The 14671-nt window shown below is 48.9% G+C and overlaps 1 protein-coding gene across 2 annotated transcripts in view; it reads right to left on the minus strand.

The window, feature by feature from the left end:
- RUNX1 (RUNX family transcription factor 1) overlaps window positions 1-14671 on the minus strand; it is a 165619-nt gene that overhangs the window by 60414 nt on the left and 90534 nt on the right. For both annotated transcript variants that reach the window (XM_086883935.1, XM_086883934.1), the window contains exon 4: window positions 12864-13020. In XM_086883935.1, the coding sequence (XP_086740061.1) occupies window positions 12864-13020 (157 nt within the window). The remainder of the gene's footprint in view (window positions 1-12863; window positions 13021-14671) is intronic.

Here is a 14671-nt window from a genome sequence, read left to right on the forward strand (position 1 = left end):
GTGCTGTTTCATCAAAAGAAAAAACAACAAAAAACAACAAAAAAACAAAACCCCAAAAGCTGCAGCTGGAGCAAAAGACATAAAAAAAAATAAAAAATAAAGAAATAAAGAAGATGATTTGTTTACCAGCAGCACCACAGATGCCACTGGATTTAAATATGAAATAAAGCTGTTATTCACCTCAGGTTTGTAAATTGTGACCACAGCAGCCCAACGGTCCAAGCACCCAAATGAGGGTGGTGACCCAAAAAAATGCACCAAGGAGAACTTAGAGCCTTTTCCAGGGCCTAAAAGAGCTCCAAAACTGCTGGAGAAGGACTTGGGACAAGGGATGGAGGGGTAGGAATGGTTTAAGATGGAGGAGGGCAGGGTTTGATGGGATTTTGGGAAGGAATTCCGCCCTGGCACAGCAAACTTGTGGCTGTCCCCATCCCTGGAAGTGTCCAAGGCCAGCTTGGAGCACCCTGGGTTGATTTTTAAGGTCCCTCTCAAGCCAAACCATTCCATGATTCCAAGAAAATCAGTCACAGGGGAAAACTGAGCTGCTCCTGGATTTTTATGGATTTTTTTTTCCGGATTTAAGCAGGTGCCAAACTGGAAATTTGGGAAAGACACCCCCTTATCCTGCCCAAGCAGCCTGGCTGGGATAAAGCTGCACTTGGGAACATTTCTCACTCCAGGAAGCTCTTGTGTCCGTGTTTACACAGCAGCTCCTCACCCAGAATGAAATCCCCAGCACTCTAAATCAATAAATGTTCTGTTCTGGCTTTCTGGGGGGCCAAAAGGGGTCCTGCTGCAAACCCCCAGAAATACTGGGATTTTTTTTTCACAGTAAAGGTGGAAAAATGGCTTGCTCCTGCAGGGACATGGCTGATCCTGGATTTTCCCTTTTCCTTTCCTCCCCAGCTCCCAAATCCTGATTTTTTTAATGCAATAAAGACTGATAAAGCAGCTCATTCCTGCAGGAACATGGCTGGTCCTGGTTTTTCCCTTTTCTTTTCCTCCCCAGCTCCCAAATCCTGATTTTTTTAATGCAATAAAGACTGATAAAGCAGCTCATTCCTGCAGGAACATGGTTGATTTTGGCTTTTCCCTTTTCCTTTTCCTTCCCAACTCCCAAATCCTGATATTTTTTTCCATGATAAAGCTGGAAAAGCAGCTCAGCTGGAAAAGCACAGCTGGTCTTGGCTTTCCCCCTTCCCTTTTCCCCCTTCCCTGCAGCACTCCAGAAATTCCCTTCACTCTCCTTCCCTCCCTTTCTCCAGGTTTTTTCCTGCCTGACAATTCCAGTTCTGGGCTGGGAAGCAGCAGAGCTGCTCTGGGGCTCCCAGAACCAGGAGACCAGCAGAAGGTTCTGTCTTGGGGTGGAATCCTCTCAATTATTCTGGTGAAGCCAAAATGCACCGATTATTTTGGCACTTTTAACCTCAGGCAAGGCAGGAGTTGCATTGAGCAACCCAAATGACATCACTGAAATCGAGTAATAGAGACATTGTCGAGCTCAGCAGGCACTCAGCTCGAATTTTACCTTATCTGGGTGATAAGGGAAGTCCCTGTTGCTCTTGGGGAGATTTTTTCCCTGATAATTTGCTTATTTCAGAAGTCAAAAATATCATCCTGAGGTGCAGATGTGAAACACTGACCCAGGCAGATGTGGAAGCTGGTGCTGCCCTTGGTGTTATTTAATAAAACCTGAGTTTTGCTGCTCCCTGGGATCTCAATTCCTTTGAGGAGAAGTGAAAAGGCTCCCAAAAAATGCCTGGGAGGAGTCTCAGGTAGATCCAGGTTCCATGAAAAGAGAAACAATCAGCAGGGGCAGGAGGCTGGGGATGCTGCAAGTGCCTGAAACAAGGGATGAAAAGGCTCTGGGGGATCCTCAGAGGAGCTCCAGGGGGATCCCAGGATATCAAAAGAGCAGAAATATCTTGGAAAGCTTCCCTAGAGGAGTCTGAAATCTCAGCTCCCACAAGGAGAAGGGAAGAAGGCTCTAAAGTCACTTTTCCCCTCTTTCCTTGTGCTACCAACATTCAAATCCCTCCCCTCAGAGACACCTCTTCCTGATGGGGTGAGCACCCAGCGTGCCAGAAACGTGTCAGTGCCAATTGAAAATCACATTTCTGCTTCAGTGCTGCTTTTTTTGTTCCTTCCTGGAGCAGACAACACCTTCAGCATTTCACCTGGAGCCCTCGGAAGCCTCTCCCTTGCACAACAGGGTGTGAAAGGTTGCAAGGGTGGGACTGAGCTCACTAAAAAAGCCACGGTTTTTCTGTCTGTGAAGGTTCTTTTGGGGGTTTTTTTTGGCGGGGAGGACAGATGTTTACACTCGAATTTGACAATTTGTGTGCAGCCAGTTTCACTTCTGTGCTGCTGAGGGGTTTCACTTCCCCGGGCCGTGGCTGTGTGGTGACACCATCCTGTGCTGATCCCAGCCTGGCAAAAGGGCAGCACCTGACAGCCTTTCTCTCCTCCAGCAGCTTGGATTTGATGGGCATTCCTTGGAAAAGTTCCTGGCTGTGATGTAAAAGAGGAGTCTCAGCTGAATTCCTGCTGTTTCTGCCACCTTGGTGTGATTTTCCCTGTGATTGTGCTTGAGCTGAGGCGCCACAAAAACACAAAAAGCTGCGTTCAGAGGATGAAAATGTGTGGCAGCTGAGCTGCAGGGGTAGGAAATGGTCGTGGCCATTGATCAGGGAGGAGCTGCAGCAGAAGACAGGGAGGAAAATAGCTGGGAATTTGGGAGAGGATAGAAATAAAAGAGGATGGAGAAAAGAGGAGGTCTCTGAAGACGGAGTGTCCTACAAAAGAATCCCAGAGTGGTTTGGGTTGGGAGGGATTTTAAGGATCATCCAGTGCCCCCCAGCCATGTCAGGGACACCTCCCACTGTCCCAGGAGCTCCCAATGTCCAGCCTGGCCTTGGGCACTGCCAGGGATCCAGGGGCAGCCCCAGCTGCTCTGGCAATTCCATCCCAGCCCCTGCCCACCCTACCAGGGAACAATTCCTGCCCAAGATCCCAAGATCCAGCCCTGCCCTCTGCCCCTGGCAGCCATTCCCTGGCTCCTGGCCCTGCAGCCCTTGGCAATTGTCTCTCTCCAGCTTTCCTGGGGCTCCTTCAGGCCCTGCAAGGCCACCCTGAGCTCAGCCCAAAGCTTCTCCTGGCCAGGCTGAACAATGGCAGCTGGGCCAGCCTTTGCTGCCAGCAGAGCTGCTCCATCCCTCTGCTCATCCTGGAGCCTCCTCTGGGCTCTCTCCAGCAGCTCCAGCTGCTCCCTGGGCTGGGCCCCAGGGCTGGGGCAGCTCTGCAGGTGGGGTCTCACCTCAGGGGGCTCAGGGACACAAAAGCCACCTGAGGGTGACACCCAGGAGCTGACACAGCCACGAGTCACCTCTGCCAACCCCACCAACCCCAGCCACCAAACCCTGCACGCTGATGGGCAATTCCAGGCAGGGATTGTTTCGAGCTGTGGCTGCCAGGAGCATCATTTGTGTCTCAGAGTCCTGAGGTCCTGTGGAAATTTTGGGCTTTGGAGTGGCTCCTGTGGATGTGTCTGTGCACCAGAGTTACACCAAGCTCTGCTGAATGGGTTTTTCCTCCTCAAAAACAACCCCAGCGACCTGCTGGAGCTGAATTTCTGGGGTGGGATGCTGCCTGAGAGTGCAAGCCTGCAGATCAAGTTTCCAGAATAGAGGAAAGCATTAAATCCATAGATTTAATTTTTACGGGGAGAAGGAAAACCTTTTAATGGAAAAGCCAAGGAGCCTCTAAGTGGAGCTGCTGCAGTAACCACCATAAAATTCTTCTGAACTTGGGTGGAGACAATAATTACAGCCCAGCAGGAATGAAGTGCTTGGGGTGCCCCTGCACAAGTGGCAGCACAAGGAGATCTCAGCTGGAGCCCTTAGAAACAAAAACTAGCATTAAAATATTTAAAGGCTTGAAATAGAGATCCTCAATTTCCACAAGGATGTTTGAGCAGACATTTGGAGAGGGTGGAATTAATTTTTTTTCCCCCAGAAATGGCTCTAATGGAAATTTCTGCTGCTTCTATGCACGGGCTCCCCAAAACTTGAATTTTTGCTTCCAAGCTGTGATGTAAATATCAGGGAAATTTTATTTTATTTTTTTTTTTTTTTTTTGTTCCCTCAGTGGAAAATAATTTTTGTTTTAAATGAAGTGCTCATCTGCACCAGAGCTCAGGCTGCTTGTGGAGCACTCAGAAGTGACCTGACCTCCACAAAAAGTGCATCCAGCTCTCCCCACAAACTGTCCTGGCTGCTGTGTCACTGCTGAGGAGTTCAGGGGAAGGGAAAAACAGGAAAAGCAGGTGGAAAGGACAGTTCAGGATGAAATGGCTCCAATGCAAAGCTTCTCCCACCTTCTCGCTGAAAATGCCTTGGGATTCTTAAGCCTAATGATAGTCCAGAGCCCAGCTATAATTTCAGACCATTCATCAGCTTTTTGAGGTAGAAATTATCCCCCAGACTTTATAGGGCTGACAGAGACATGGAAAGGTTAAGGCCCAGATTCACGAGCGGATTTATCCGTCTGAAGTGGGATTAAGGCCAAAATTACAGCTCTCACCTCTCCCCTTCCCCCAATCCAGGGGCATTTCTGAGGGGGCTTCTCCTGAAAAACATCCCCAAGCCCTCAGAGGGGTCAGTTGGCCTTGGCCTGCAGCCTCTGTCCCTCTCCTTGCTCTGGAAGCTGCTGCTGCTCTTCTCCAAGGAATGGAGAGAGACAATTGCCAAGGGCTGCAGGGCCAGGAGCCAGGGAATGGCTGCCAGGGGCAGAGGGCAGGGCTGGATCTTGGGATCTTGGGCAGGAATTGTTCCCTGGCAGGGTGGGCAGGGGCTGGGATGGAATTGCCAGAGCAGCTGGGGCTGCCCCTGGATCCCTGGCAGTGCCCAAGGCCAGGCTGGATGCGATTCTGGGATAGGGAAAATTCTCCCTGACCATGACAGGGGGGTTGGAACGAGGTGATCTTTATGATCCCTTCCTTCCCAAGCCATTCCATGATTCCATGGCTCAGGAGCTGGGAACAAACGCTCTCCGTGCCCTGTGGAGCACTGGTGACCCCTGGGCATGGCTCCAGGCAGAGGCTGAGGCTCCAGGGAGCCGGGAAGGTGTGGATTCCCTGGAAGAGCACCACCCTGTCTGAGCAGGAAAGGCAAGGAACACTTCCCTCACCCTCAAGGCCATTCCAGCAATGAGGAATTCCACCTGGAGCCGATGGATCCCGACCTGTGCATCCCTCCAGTAGCTCTGTGAGCACAGCAGCTGCCCTGGGACTGTTTCCTCAGGGCTGATTTCCTTGGAGCAAGGAGTCTCCACGCTGTCATTCCGCTAATGCGGCGCACATCGATCCCAGAGCTCGGAAAAGCCACGGGGTCACTCGATGGATGCCCAGGGAGGGGGATAACGCTGCCATTACCAGCCTGGAAGCTGCCAGCTTCCACCAGAGCCAGCTCCGTGGCCTTGGAGATGGACAGGGCCTTGCGCACAAAGTCCAGCCTCTGCAAAATTTGTGGCTTTGCCAAAGCTTTTTCTTCGGTTCCTCCCTAAATTTCAGGGAACTGATGTGGACACACACACACAGCTCCAAGCACCGCCCCGATGGAGAGCTCTGATGGCACCGAGCCTTCCAGGCAGCTCCTTCCCTCTCTTTCCAGAACCTCCTCCCCACACAGGTTCAGTGGGAAAAGCCAACAGGAATTTAGGATTGGTCCTTGAATCCCAATCTGAGCCCCAAACCTGCCCCACTGCTCAAGGTTTGCACGGAATTCCCGCCCCGTTCCCAAAGGCTGCAGCTCTCCAAGGGGAATCCCAGGAATATCATCCAGAGAGGGAGGAAAAGGGGGGCAGAGATGAAGGGAATAACAATTTGGAGAGGCTGAGAAAACTGTGTGGGAATAATGCAGTGGGGAAAACATCAGGGAGCAGGATGGGGGCAAAAAGTTGGAGAGACACTGAGTTAAGATAATAGAAAAATTTAAAAAAAGTCTATTTTTAATATTTTTTCCTGCTCCTAAAGGGTTTTTGGAAGGGAACAGAGACTGATTCAGCTGGATGAGGGTTTATGCACATGACTGTGCTGGAAAAGACTCTCTTGACAGCGATTGTGAGCCACTGATTTGCAGCATCCTCACTCCTGCTCAAGTTCTCTGGCCAGCCCTAAGCCTGATTTATCTCCCAGCAGGATTTTATTTTGGTGACAAAATAGCTGCTCTTATTGGAGTTGGGATATGGGGGGACACACACACCCACAAAAATCAGTATATTTTAACCAGAACTCCAGGAGTTCTAAGGGGTGACACCGAAGAAAAAAAAAAGCAAAAAAAGACAAATTTGAAAAAATAAAATAAATATAAAACCAAGAAGAAAAGAGCTGCAGGGGAAACAGATCTCTCAAAACTATGTAACCTTTTCATCTAGAGAGGTGCTTTATTTTCCCTAAACAACATTCTGGAAAGCCCTTTTTATCAGGGGAAAAAAACATAAAAATAATTTGGGAAAACGCTCCGAGGGTGGCGTCTGCCTCATCCTCGCCGCTGCAAAAATGTCCAAGCGGAGCTGTGCAGAACCAAAAAATAGATTTATTGTTATTGGGCTGAGGGCAGTGGTTCAGCACTTGGCATGGCCACTGTTTACAGCAGGAATGCTCCCGGAGACAGGAAGTTCTCCGAGCCCTCTGCCGTTATTTTTCTCTTGTTGACGCGTTCGGAGCGGGAGTTTATTCGCCCCGATGAAATCTTTAGTAAGGAGGCAGAGAGGGGTTTTTGGGAGCTGGCAGAGCTCAGCCTCATCCACCACGGGATGGTTCTGGGGAGTCCTGTGAGGAGCAGCACCATCCATGGGGTTCATTTCACGGTGGTGGATTCCCAGATTCGGCTGCTCGGAGCGAGGGAGCACCTTGGGCACCGGGAAAAGTTTCCTCCCCCTTCTGCCACTGCCTCCCTGCCGAGGTTTCCATGCCCTTGGAGGGCTGGATTTGCTGCTCAGCCTCATCCCACAGGATGGTTTTTGGGAGTCCAACCCCTGCATGGAGCAGTACCATCCATGGGGTTAATTCCTCAATCAGAGATTCCTAAGGATTCGAGTGCCCAAGGCACCTCGAGCACTTGGGAACATTTTCCTTTCCTCCTTCCATTACTTCCTTGCCAAGGTTTCCATGCCCTTGGAGGGCTGGGTTTGCTGCTCAGCCTCATCCCAGAGAGTGTTTTTTGGGAATCCAACCCCTGTGAGGAGCAGCACCATCCATGGAGTCAATTCCATGACTGGAGATTCATACCCCTGGCTGCTCAGAGCCAGAGTGCCCAAGGAACCAAGAGCACTGGGAAAAGCTTCTCCCCTCCTTTCCTCCTGCCACTGCATCCCTGCCGAGGTTTCCATGCCCTTGGAGGGCTGGGTTTGCTGCTCAGCCTCATCCCAGAGAATGTTTTTTGGGAGTCCAAGCCCTGCATGGAGCAGCATCATCCATGGAGTTAATTCCTCAATCAGAGATTCCTAAATCCAGACACTCGGAGCAAGCCCGAGGCACCTCGGGTGCTGGGAAAGGATTTTCCCTTCTTCTCCTGCCACTGCATCCCTGCTGAGGTTTCCATCCCCTTGGAGGGCTGGGTTTGCTGCTCAGCCTCATCCCACAGGATGTTTTTTGGGAATCCAACCCCTGTGAGGAACAGCACCATCCGTGGGGTTAATTCATACACCCCTGGCTGCTCGGAGCAAGCCCAAGGCACCTCGGGCACTGGGAAAGGCTTTTCCTCTCCTTTCCTCCTTCCATCACTTCTCTGCCGAGGTTCCCATGCCCTTGGAGGGCTGGGTTTGCTGCTCAGCCTCATCCCACAGGACGATTTTTGGGAGTCCAAGCCCTGCACGGAGCAGCATCATCCGTGGGGTTAATTCCACAATCAGGGATTCACAAATCCAGCTGCTCAGAGCAAATGTGCCCAAGGAACCCTGGCCTCTGGGAGAGGCTTTTCCTCTCCCTTCTCCTGCCATTACATCCCTGTCAAGGGCTGGCCTCATCCCACAGGACGATTTTTGGGAGTCCAACCCCTGTGAGGAGCAGCATCATCCCTGGGGTTAATTCCACAACTGAGGATTTGCACAACCCTGGCTGCTCGGAGTGAGCCCAAAGCACCTCAGGCACTGGGAAAGGCTTTTCCTCTCCTTTCCTCCTTCCATCACTTCCCTGCCGAGGTTTCCATGCCCTTGGAGGGCTGGGTTTGCTGCCCAGCCTCCCTGGGATTGAACCTCGGCTCAAATTAATGATGCAACCGAGCCACCCTAAATCACTTAAAACTAAATTTATCACTCCTGGCCTCTGTTTTTTTAAGGGGAAAATTCCCCATTCAGAAGAGAATGGGGGGAGAAGAGTCCTTGGAGAGGAGTCCTGGAAGATGAGCCTCCAACACACGCCCAGGGCCCTTCCTCTCGCTGAGTTACGGAATCATGGAATGAGTTGGGATTGGAAGGAACAATAAAGATCATCCAGTTCCCTGGGCAGGGACACCTGCCACTCTCCCAGGCTGCTCCAACCTGGCCTTGGGCACTTCCAGGGATCTCTGGACTTCTCTGGGAAATCCATTCCAGCCCAAGCCCACCCTCACAGGGAAGAATTTCTTCCCAATATCCAAAGAAAATTCCCATTCCCTTCAGTTGGCTGTAGCATCTTTCAAACGCCACATCCTTATCAATCCAAACCCCAAATAAATAACGTATTTTAAACTCTATCAATTCACCCTTTTTTTTTCCCAGCTGATTGCCGATGGATTTCTCCTCTTTTCATCCCATCTGGCAAACTCTGCTTGTTGTGACTCCAGGATCTGATCCCACGTCCCCTGCAGCATTCCAAAGGCTTGGATCAGAACCTGGACGCCTGCTTAATACTGGTTTTACGACCCTGCTGAAGGGCAGCATCCTCTGTTTTGCACATACTTTTAGAACTTTTAAGTGCATTTCAGTTAAAAAAAAAAATAAAATAAAATCAATTTCAACCAAGTGCTCAAATAACGCAGCCTGCACAGAAGGAGCAAAATTCTGGCTTGGGAAGACCAATAAAAATAATTGGATTTGGAATCCTGGCCAGTAATTTTTGGAGTTTGAGTATTTTTGAGATTTTTTTAGTCTTGATTTTTTTACTTCTATTTTTTTTTTTTTTTCCCCTGGGTATGATATCCAGAGGGAAGCAGAAATTGTGCTTGGTAAAATCTCTCGTGTTCTACAAAGCTACACCTGCTCTGGCTCCATGGAAATTGAAAAATTCCACCAAATTTACCCCAATCCCTCTAATCCTGAGGAAATATAAGCATGGATTTAATTTTCCACCCTCTCTAAGGTGCAGTTTTTAAAACTGTCCTGGAGCTCCAAGTCTCAGGTTTAGATTGAGATCTCCTGCAGCAAGCCAAGACACCTCTCCATTAGTTACTCTTAGGATAACCCATTAATAATCATTTTCATCTGGAAAACATGTTTATTTGTTGGGATTTTTGGAATCTTACGTCCTCCAAAGGAGATAGGAACTGGGATTAATGATTCCATGAGGAAAATATTTCGTGTTCCCCAAGCCACGGAGCTTTCCCGCTCCAAAATAACTATTTATTTTTAATTTCAGCCAATGAACTTCTACGCTGTCAGGCTTTTTTTTGCATCAGATCCATTTCATCAGAGTGACCTAAACCGGTTCTTTATCCACTAAAAAAACAGGGATACGTTGCAGCAGGAGCAGTTGGAAGCTTGGAATGTTCACCAACGGAGGGCGAAAAATCAAGATTAATTTTGTTTTAAGCAGGTAATCAGGCCAAGGAGGGGAGGCTGAGATTGGCTGGAGTTTTAAAAGGACATTTTTCTTCCCGAAATGACTCGGTGGGGCTCCCCAGCCAGACGGGCAGGTTTGCCCAGTAGCATTCTCACACTGGGCTGAGGAATCGGAGCCTTGGATCCCGGCCAAATCCAATGGAAATCTCTTTGGCTGAAGGGGAGGAAAAAAAACCAAACCAAATTGCTTTTCCACCACATCTCCAGGTTTGGGGTGACCTGTGACAGTTTCGCTCCTATTTTGGGCGTGAAGAAAATCAAATGTTTTGGGTTTTTAGCTCTTTTAGCAAGCACAAGGCAAACTCTGGGTGTTGGGCACAGGACGAGGCTGAAACTTTGGCTGATATTTGGTGCCAAATGTTGGTGAGGGGAAATGAACCCCCCAAATCAGGGGATTCGCTGTGACCCTCCCAAAACCGGGAGGAAAACACGGAAAATAATGTTTGATACAGATTTTCTTGCTGGATTTCATGGAAGAAGTTGAAATTATTTATGAAGGGCGTCAAGAACGGGAATTTCCTCCTGGGAAGGGACGGAGCTGTGGTTGCTGGGGGGATTTCAATGGGGGTTTTAAACCCGATGGTCACCACTCAGAATCATTCCTGATTCTCCATCAGGGATTTAAAACAAGGATTTTAAATCCCCTGAGGGACCCAGGGAGCCTCCACCGTGCCCTGAACCGAGGTGAACTCTCAGTCCCTGCTCGCACAACGCCCCTGGCACCGCATTATCACCGGTGGCACTGAGCTGATCCCAGCTCAAATATTCCACGGCAAACACAGTCGGGCTTCATTTTCCTGCAGCGAAGTATCAAAGGCAGCAGTGCCCTTTGAAGCAGCCACCTTCTGCTGCAGGCTTTGTGCAAATGCCGCAGAACAGCAGCTCCCAAATCCCGCACAAAGGCAAACAATCCCCACCTTTGGAAAACAATCCCCTGGCGGAGGAGTAAACAAAAGCATCCATTAGTCACCGGCCCAAAGATGGGCAGGTGAGGATGTTGAACCTGGGAGCCTGACTAATAGCACGCAGCATTCCCAAATCCCTCCACTTAAAGGATCCTGGGCACCTGGGTCTGGATGTCACACCTGGAAACCTCAGGCTGGTGTCTGGGAGCGGCTCAAGGAGCAGGGGAAGGGTTCCCTATTCCCAAGAAATAGGGCCTGCTTTGTCCCAGCTGCTGGATTTTGACCTTGAGGCTCCCCCAGTTGCCTGTTATGATTTCCAGCCTCATTACCATGGCCAGGAACTGAACTACAGGTTTGTTTTTATGAGCTTCTCCAGCACTCTGCCAGCTATTCATTTGAATCTTCTAAACAGTCAGCTCTGAATCATAATGCAAATTCCATTTACTGAAAAGGTGGTACCTTTAATATTCCAAATGACCACGTTTAATGACTGATACTTTTAGACATTACAGCATCTCTCATGTTTTCAGTAAATGGATATAATTTGCTCTGCATTACCCTATTATTATTCCTCGCTGGCATTACAAGGCGACGTTCTCAGCTGCGGGTGTTTTCCATTTGAAGACGGCCCAAACAACACAATTTGAGAGGCAGCTGCCTCTGTACCCTCAGCTAAAAAACGCTGCAGGACCCAGAGGAAAACTGGGATGGGGATTTTATTCCTCAAATGTATTTAGCGCTCCGGCAGGGCCGCGCTTCTGCGGCGTTGTGTTTGTGTTGGAAGGGTGTCGGCGGGCGCTTTTCACTTCAAAGGAGAGGGAAAAGCTGTTGTGTATAATCAGGAGAACTTCCTCGCTCTCCAGCCTGACACATCTCCCGTTTGGAATAAAAGCCAGAAGTGGGTCAGCTCTGGGACTCTCCCGAAAATCAGGAAGCCGTGTGTGGAAGCAGGATGAGGCTTGGGTGCCACGTGGGAACAGAGGGAGGGGAAAGTGGTGAGGAAGGGGCAGCAATCCCCGACTTCTGAGGGACACCAGAGCACAGATTGCTCCAAAATGAGACCTCCTGGAGTTCAGGAGATGCTGCTCTGCCACTGAATTGTCCTGGAATAACGCTGGAATACCGTAACGCCCCGTCCCAAATTTAAAGACAAAATTAAACAGAAGGAAAATACATAATAAATTCACACTGGAAATGTGATGGGTTTTCATCCCCTGACCTTAAAAGAGAGAGGCTGCTCCTTCTCCTGGGCTTTTTCTGAGCCACAGCTCGCTGGCTTCTCTTTGGGGGCTTGGCTGAACCTCCCTGAAGTCCCCTCACCGTTCTATCGGTTTATTTTAAGTGCTTCTTTGGGAATTGATGGGATTTAGGATTAAGGAGTGAAGTTTTAAAGGGTTTTCTGCTGATTTCTTTGGGATGAAGCTTTGTGCACCTGCCCACTCACACATCAGGCGCTATTTGCAGCTTCTCAGTACTTTCATACAGTCCCACTCTAAGTCAACTTCAACTCTTATTTATGCTCCAAAAGCCTTTCTATTTCTACCAGCAGCTACTGGTTATGGTAGAGATAAATCTGATTTTAAACCCCTCTGTCCTGCCTGCTCTCTCCTCTCCACACTGCAGGAGACATCAAGTGCCGTGACTGTTGAACTTTGAGAGAAAAAAAGGTCAGAGAAAGAGCCTTCAGCAGGCCAGGAACCTGTGGAATTTTTAGATCTGTGTGGGAATTATTTGTATTTTTAGCCTGGCTCTCTCTGTTGCAAAGATCAGTTTTTTTGCGGAGAGTGCTGGGGAGCCCCGAGATGACCACGAGCTGAAAATTCTCATTTTAAATTGAAAACCTGCCACTTAGGCCTAACCACGGGTAACACCACACTGCCTGAATTACCGAGGGCGGCTGCCAGAGTCGAAATGCCACTCTCTGGGTGGGTTTTCATCTCTTGTTTTTTCCCCCCAGTGGGATTTCACCACTTAAAAAATCAGCGCAACGCGGAAAACGGGCTGGGAAGGAAACACGGGAACCCATCCAGCTCATCCCGCGCCTTTGGCATGGAGCTAGGTTTTCCAGCATTCCCTGGTGGATAAAAAGCCCCAGCCCCGTGTCCGGAGGCAGAAGATGGAGCTGGAATCCCCTCCCCGTACCTCTGCCGCTCCTGCCCACGAAGCGCAGGTCGTTGAACCGCGCCACCTGGTTCTTCATGGCGGCCGTGGCGTTGCGCAGCTCCGCCGAGTAATTCTCGTCATTCCCGGCCATCACCGTCACCAGGGTCCCGTCGGGGACGTCCCCCAGGGCCACCACCTGCAACAGCAAGAGCAGAACCCTCGGTTTCCTGCCTTTCATTGAAAAATAAAACCGAGGGGGCGAAAAAGCCGCGGTGAAAAGCTGGGCGGGCCAAGCGGGCGTTGGAGGAGATGGGAATCATTCCTGATTTGTTGGAATGGGAATCCTCTTCTTCCCCACCAAGTGTTGTCCCCTTCTAGTCGAGATCAGAGAATCAAGGATTCTAATTGAGGATTTTTCCATTGGGTTACGGAATCTGAGCTCTGAAATGATAAATTCCACACCCGCCCGCTGTTGAACGGGAGCGCGGAGGTTGATTTGGTGCTGCGCTAAAATGTTTTCCAATCCGGATAAAAAATTCCTCTCCCCGTTCCCTGCAGAACCAAAGGACCTAAAATAGTGAATTTTTAAAAGATCATTATATTACCATCACTTATACTCTTTAAAATGCATCTTTTTTTTTTTTGTTTGACTCCTCATCGTGGATTTCTACCATTTTAAACCTAATTTTTCCTAATTTTTCCAAGGAAAAAATTCCTTGGAATTTTGATGCACCTCCGGAACACCCAGCACGACGTGAAATGGAAAATGCTCCCAGATGAAAAACACAGAAGAAAGGCTTTCCAAAATCTCTGTAATTTGTCAATAAATAAATTCAAGTAGCAGCGCTCCATGGGTTGATTTATATCAGGAGCTTTTAACGGAGCTGCCCAAGCAGAAATCCAGAGCAAGGCCACGGAAAATCAGGCCTCAATCAAATGTTTAACCCCAATTTACTGAACAATTCCTTTTTTTTCCCCTTCAGGAGCATAAAGCAAATAATTTTCAGACCTCACCCTTGAGCGGATGGATGGAAATCATGACCTGAACTAAGGACTTTCCCCTTTTCCCAAAATATTTGCACTCCTTGGTGCCAGAATCCATCAAAACTTTAGGAACAGGGGATTCACTGGGTTTTTGATGAGAACTATCATGATTTGAGAACTCAGATATTCTGAACTCAGATATTCTGATCTGTTGACACTCTTCACACTGGCTTAATGATGAAAAATTTAATTTTTCTTGTATTTTCTTGGATCCCCCAAACAAATCCAACCTGCTGGAACTCCGTGGATATCTGGGATCTCTCTCCACGTCCTCTGATAAAAATCAGAGCTTGAATTATTTTGTCTGATTTTCTTTAGAGCCCATTGCCGTTTCCCCAATTCCACAGCACTACCACCCCAAAAGAAAAAAAACAAACCCAGAGATAAAAATCCAGCTTGTTTTTAATTCCTCTTTTGCCCTCTGGAAGAGGAACCAGCCCTGCATTGCGTCCTCTGAGTTGCAGCTCGAGATTTTCCTTCCTCTTAACATTCTCTGACTTCAGTCCAGGCAGTTACAATTGGCTGAAGTTTGTCACAACCTCATTTTATTTCTCTTTTCTGATCTGTTTGCTCTTTAGAAACGGGATCAGCAGCTCCTTGACTTGATCCAGCCCTGATTTTTATTCCCCAGCCTCCCAAAATATGAGAGAATTCCCCAATTTCAGGTATTTCCCAGCTTTTTTTTTCCTCAGGAGGCTGAGCTTTTCACTTCTGTCCTCTCCCCTTTGCTCACCCCTAACCCTGATTTTCACTTCCACATGCAGAGCTAAAATCTCTGGGTCAAAATTCCCTCTTTACATCTT

This window comes from Cyanistes caeruleus, chromosome 3 (genome assembly GCF_971803275.1).
Source record: "Cyanistes caeruleus chromosome 3, bCyaCae1.hap1.1, whole genome shotgun sequence".
NCBI lineage: Eukaryota > Metazoa > Chordata > Aves > Passeriformes > Paridae > Cyanistes > Cyanistes caeruleus.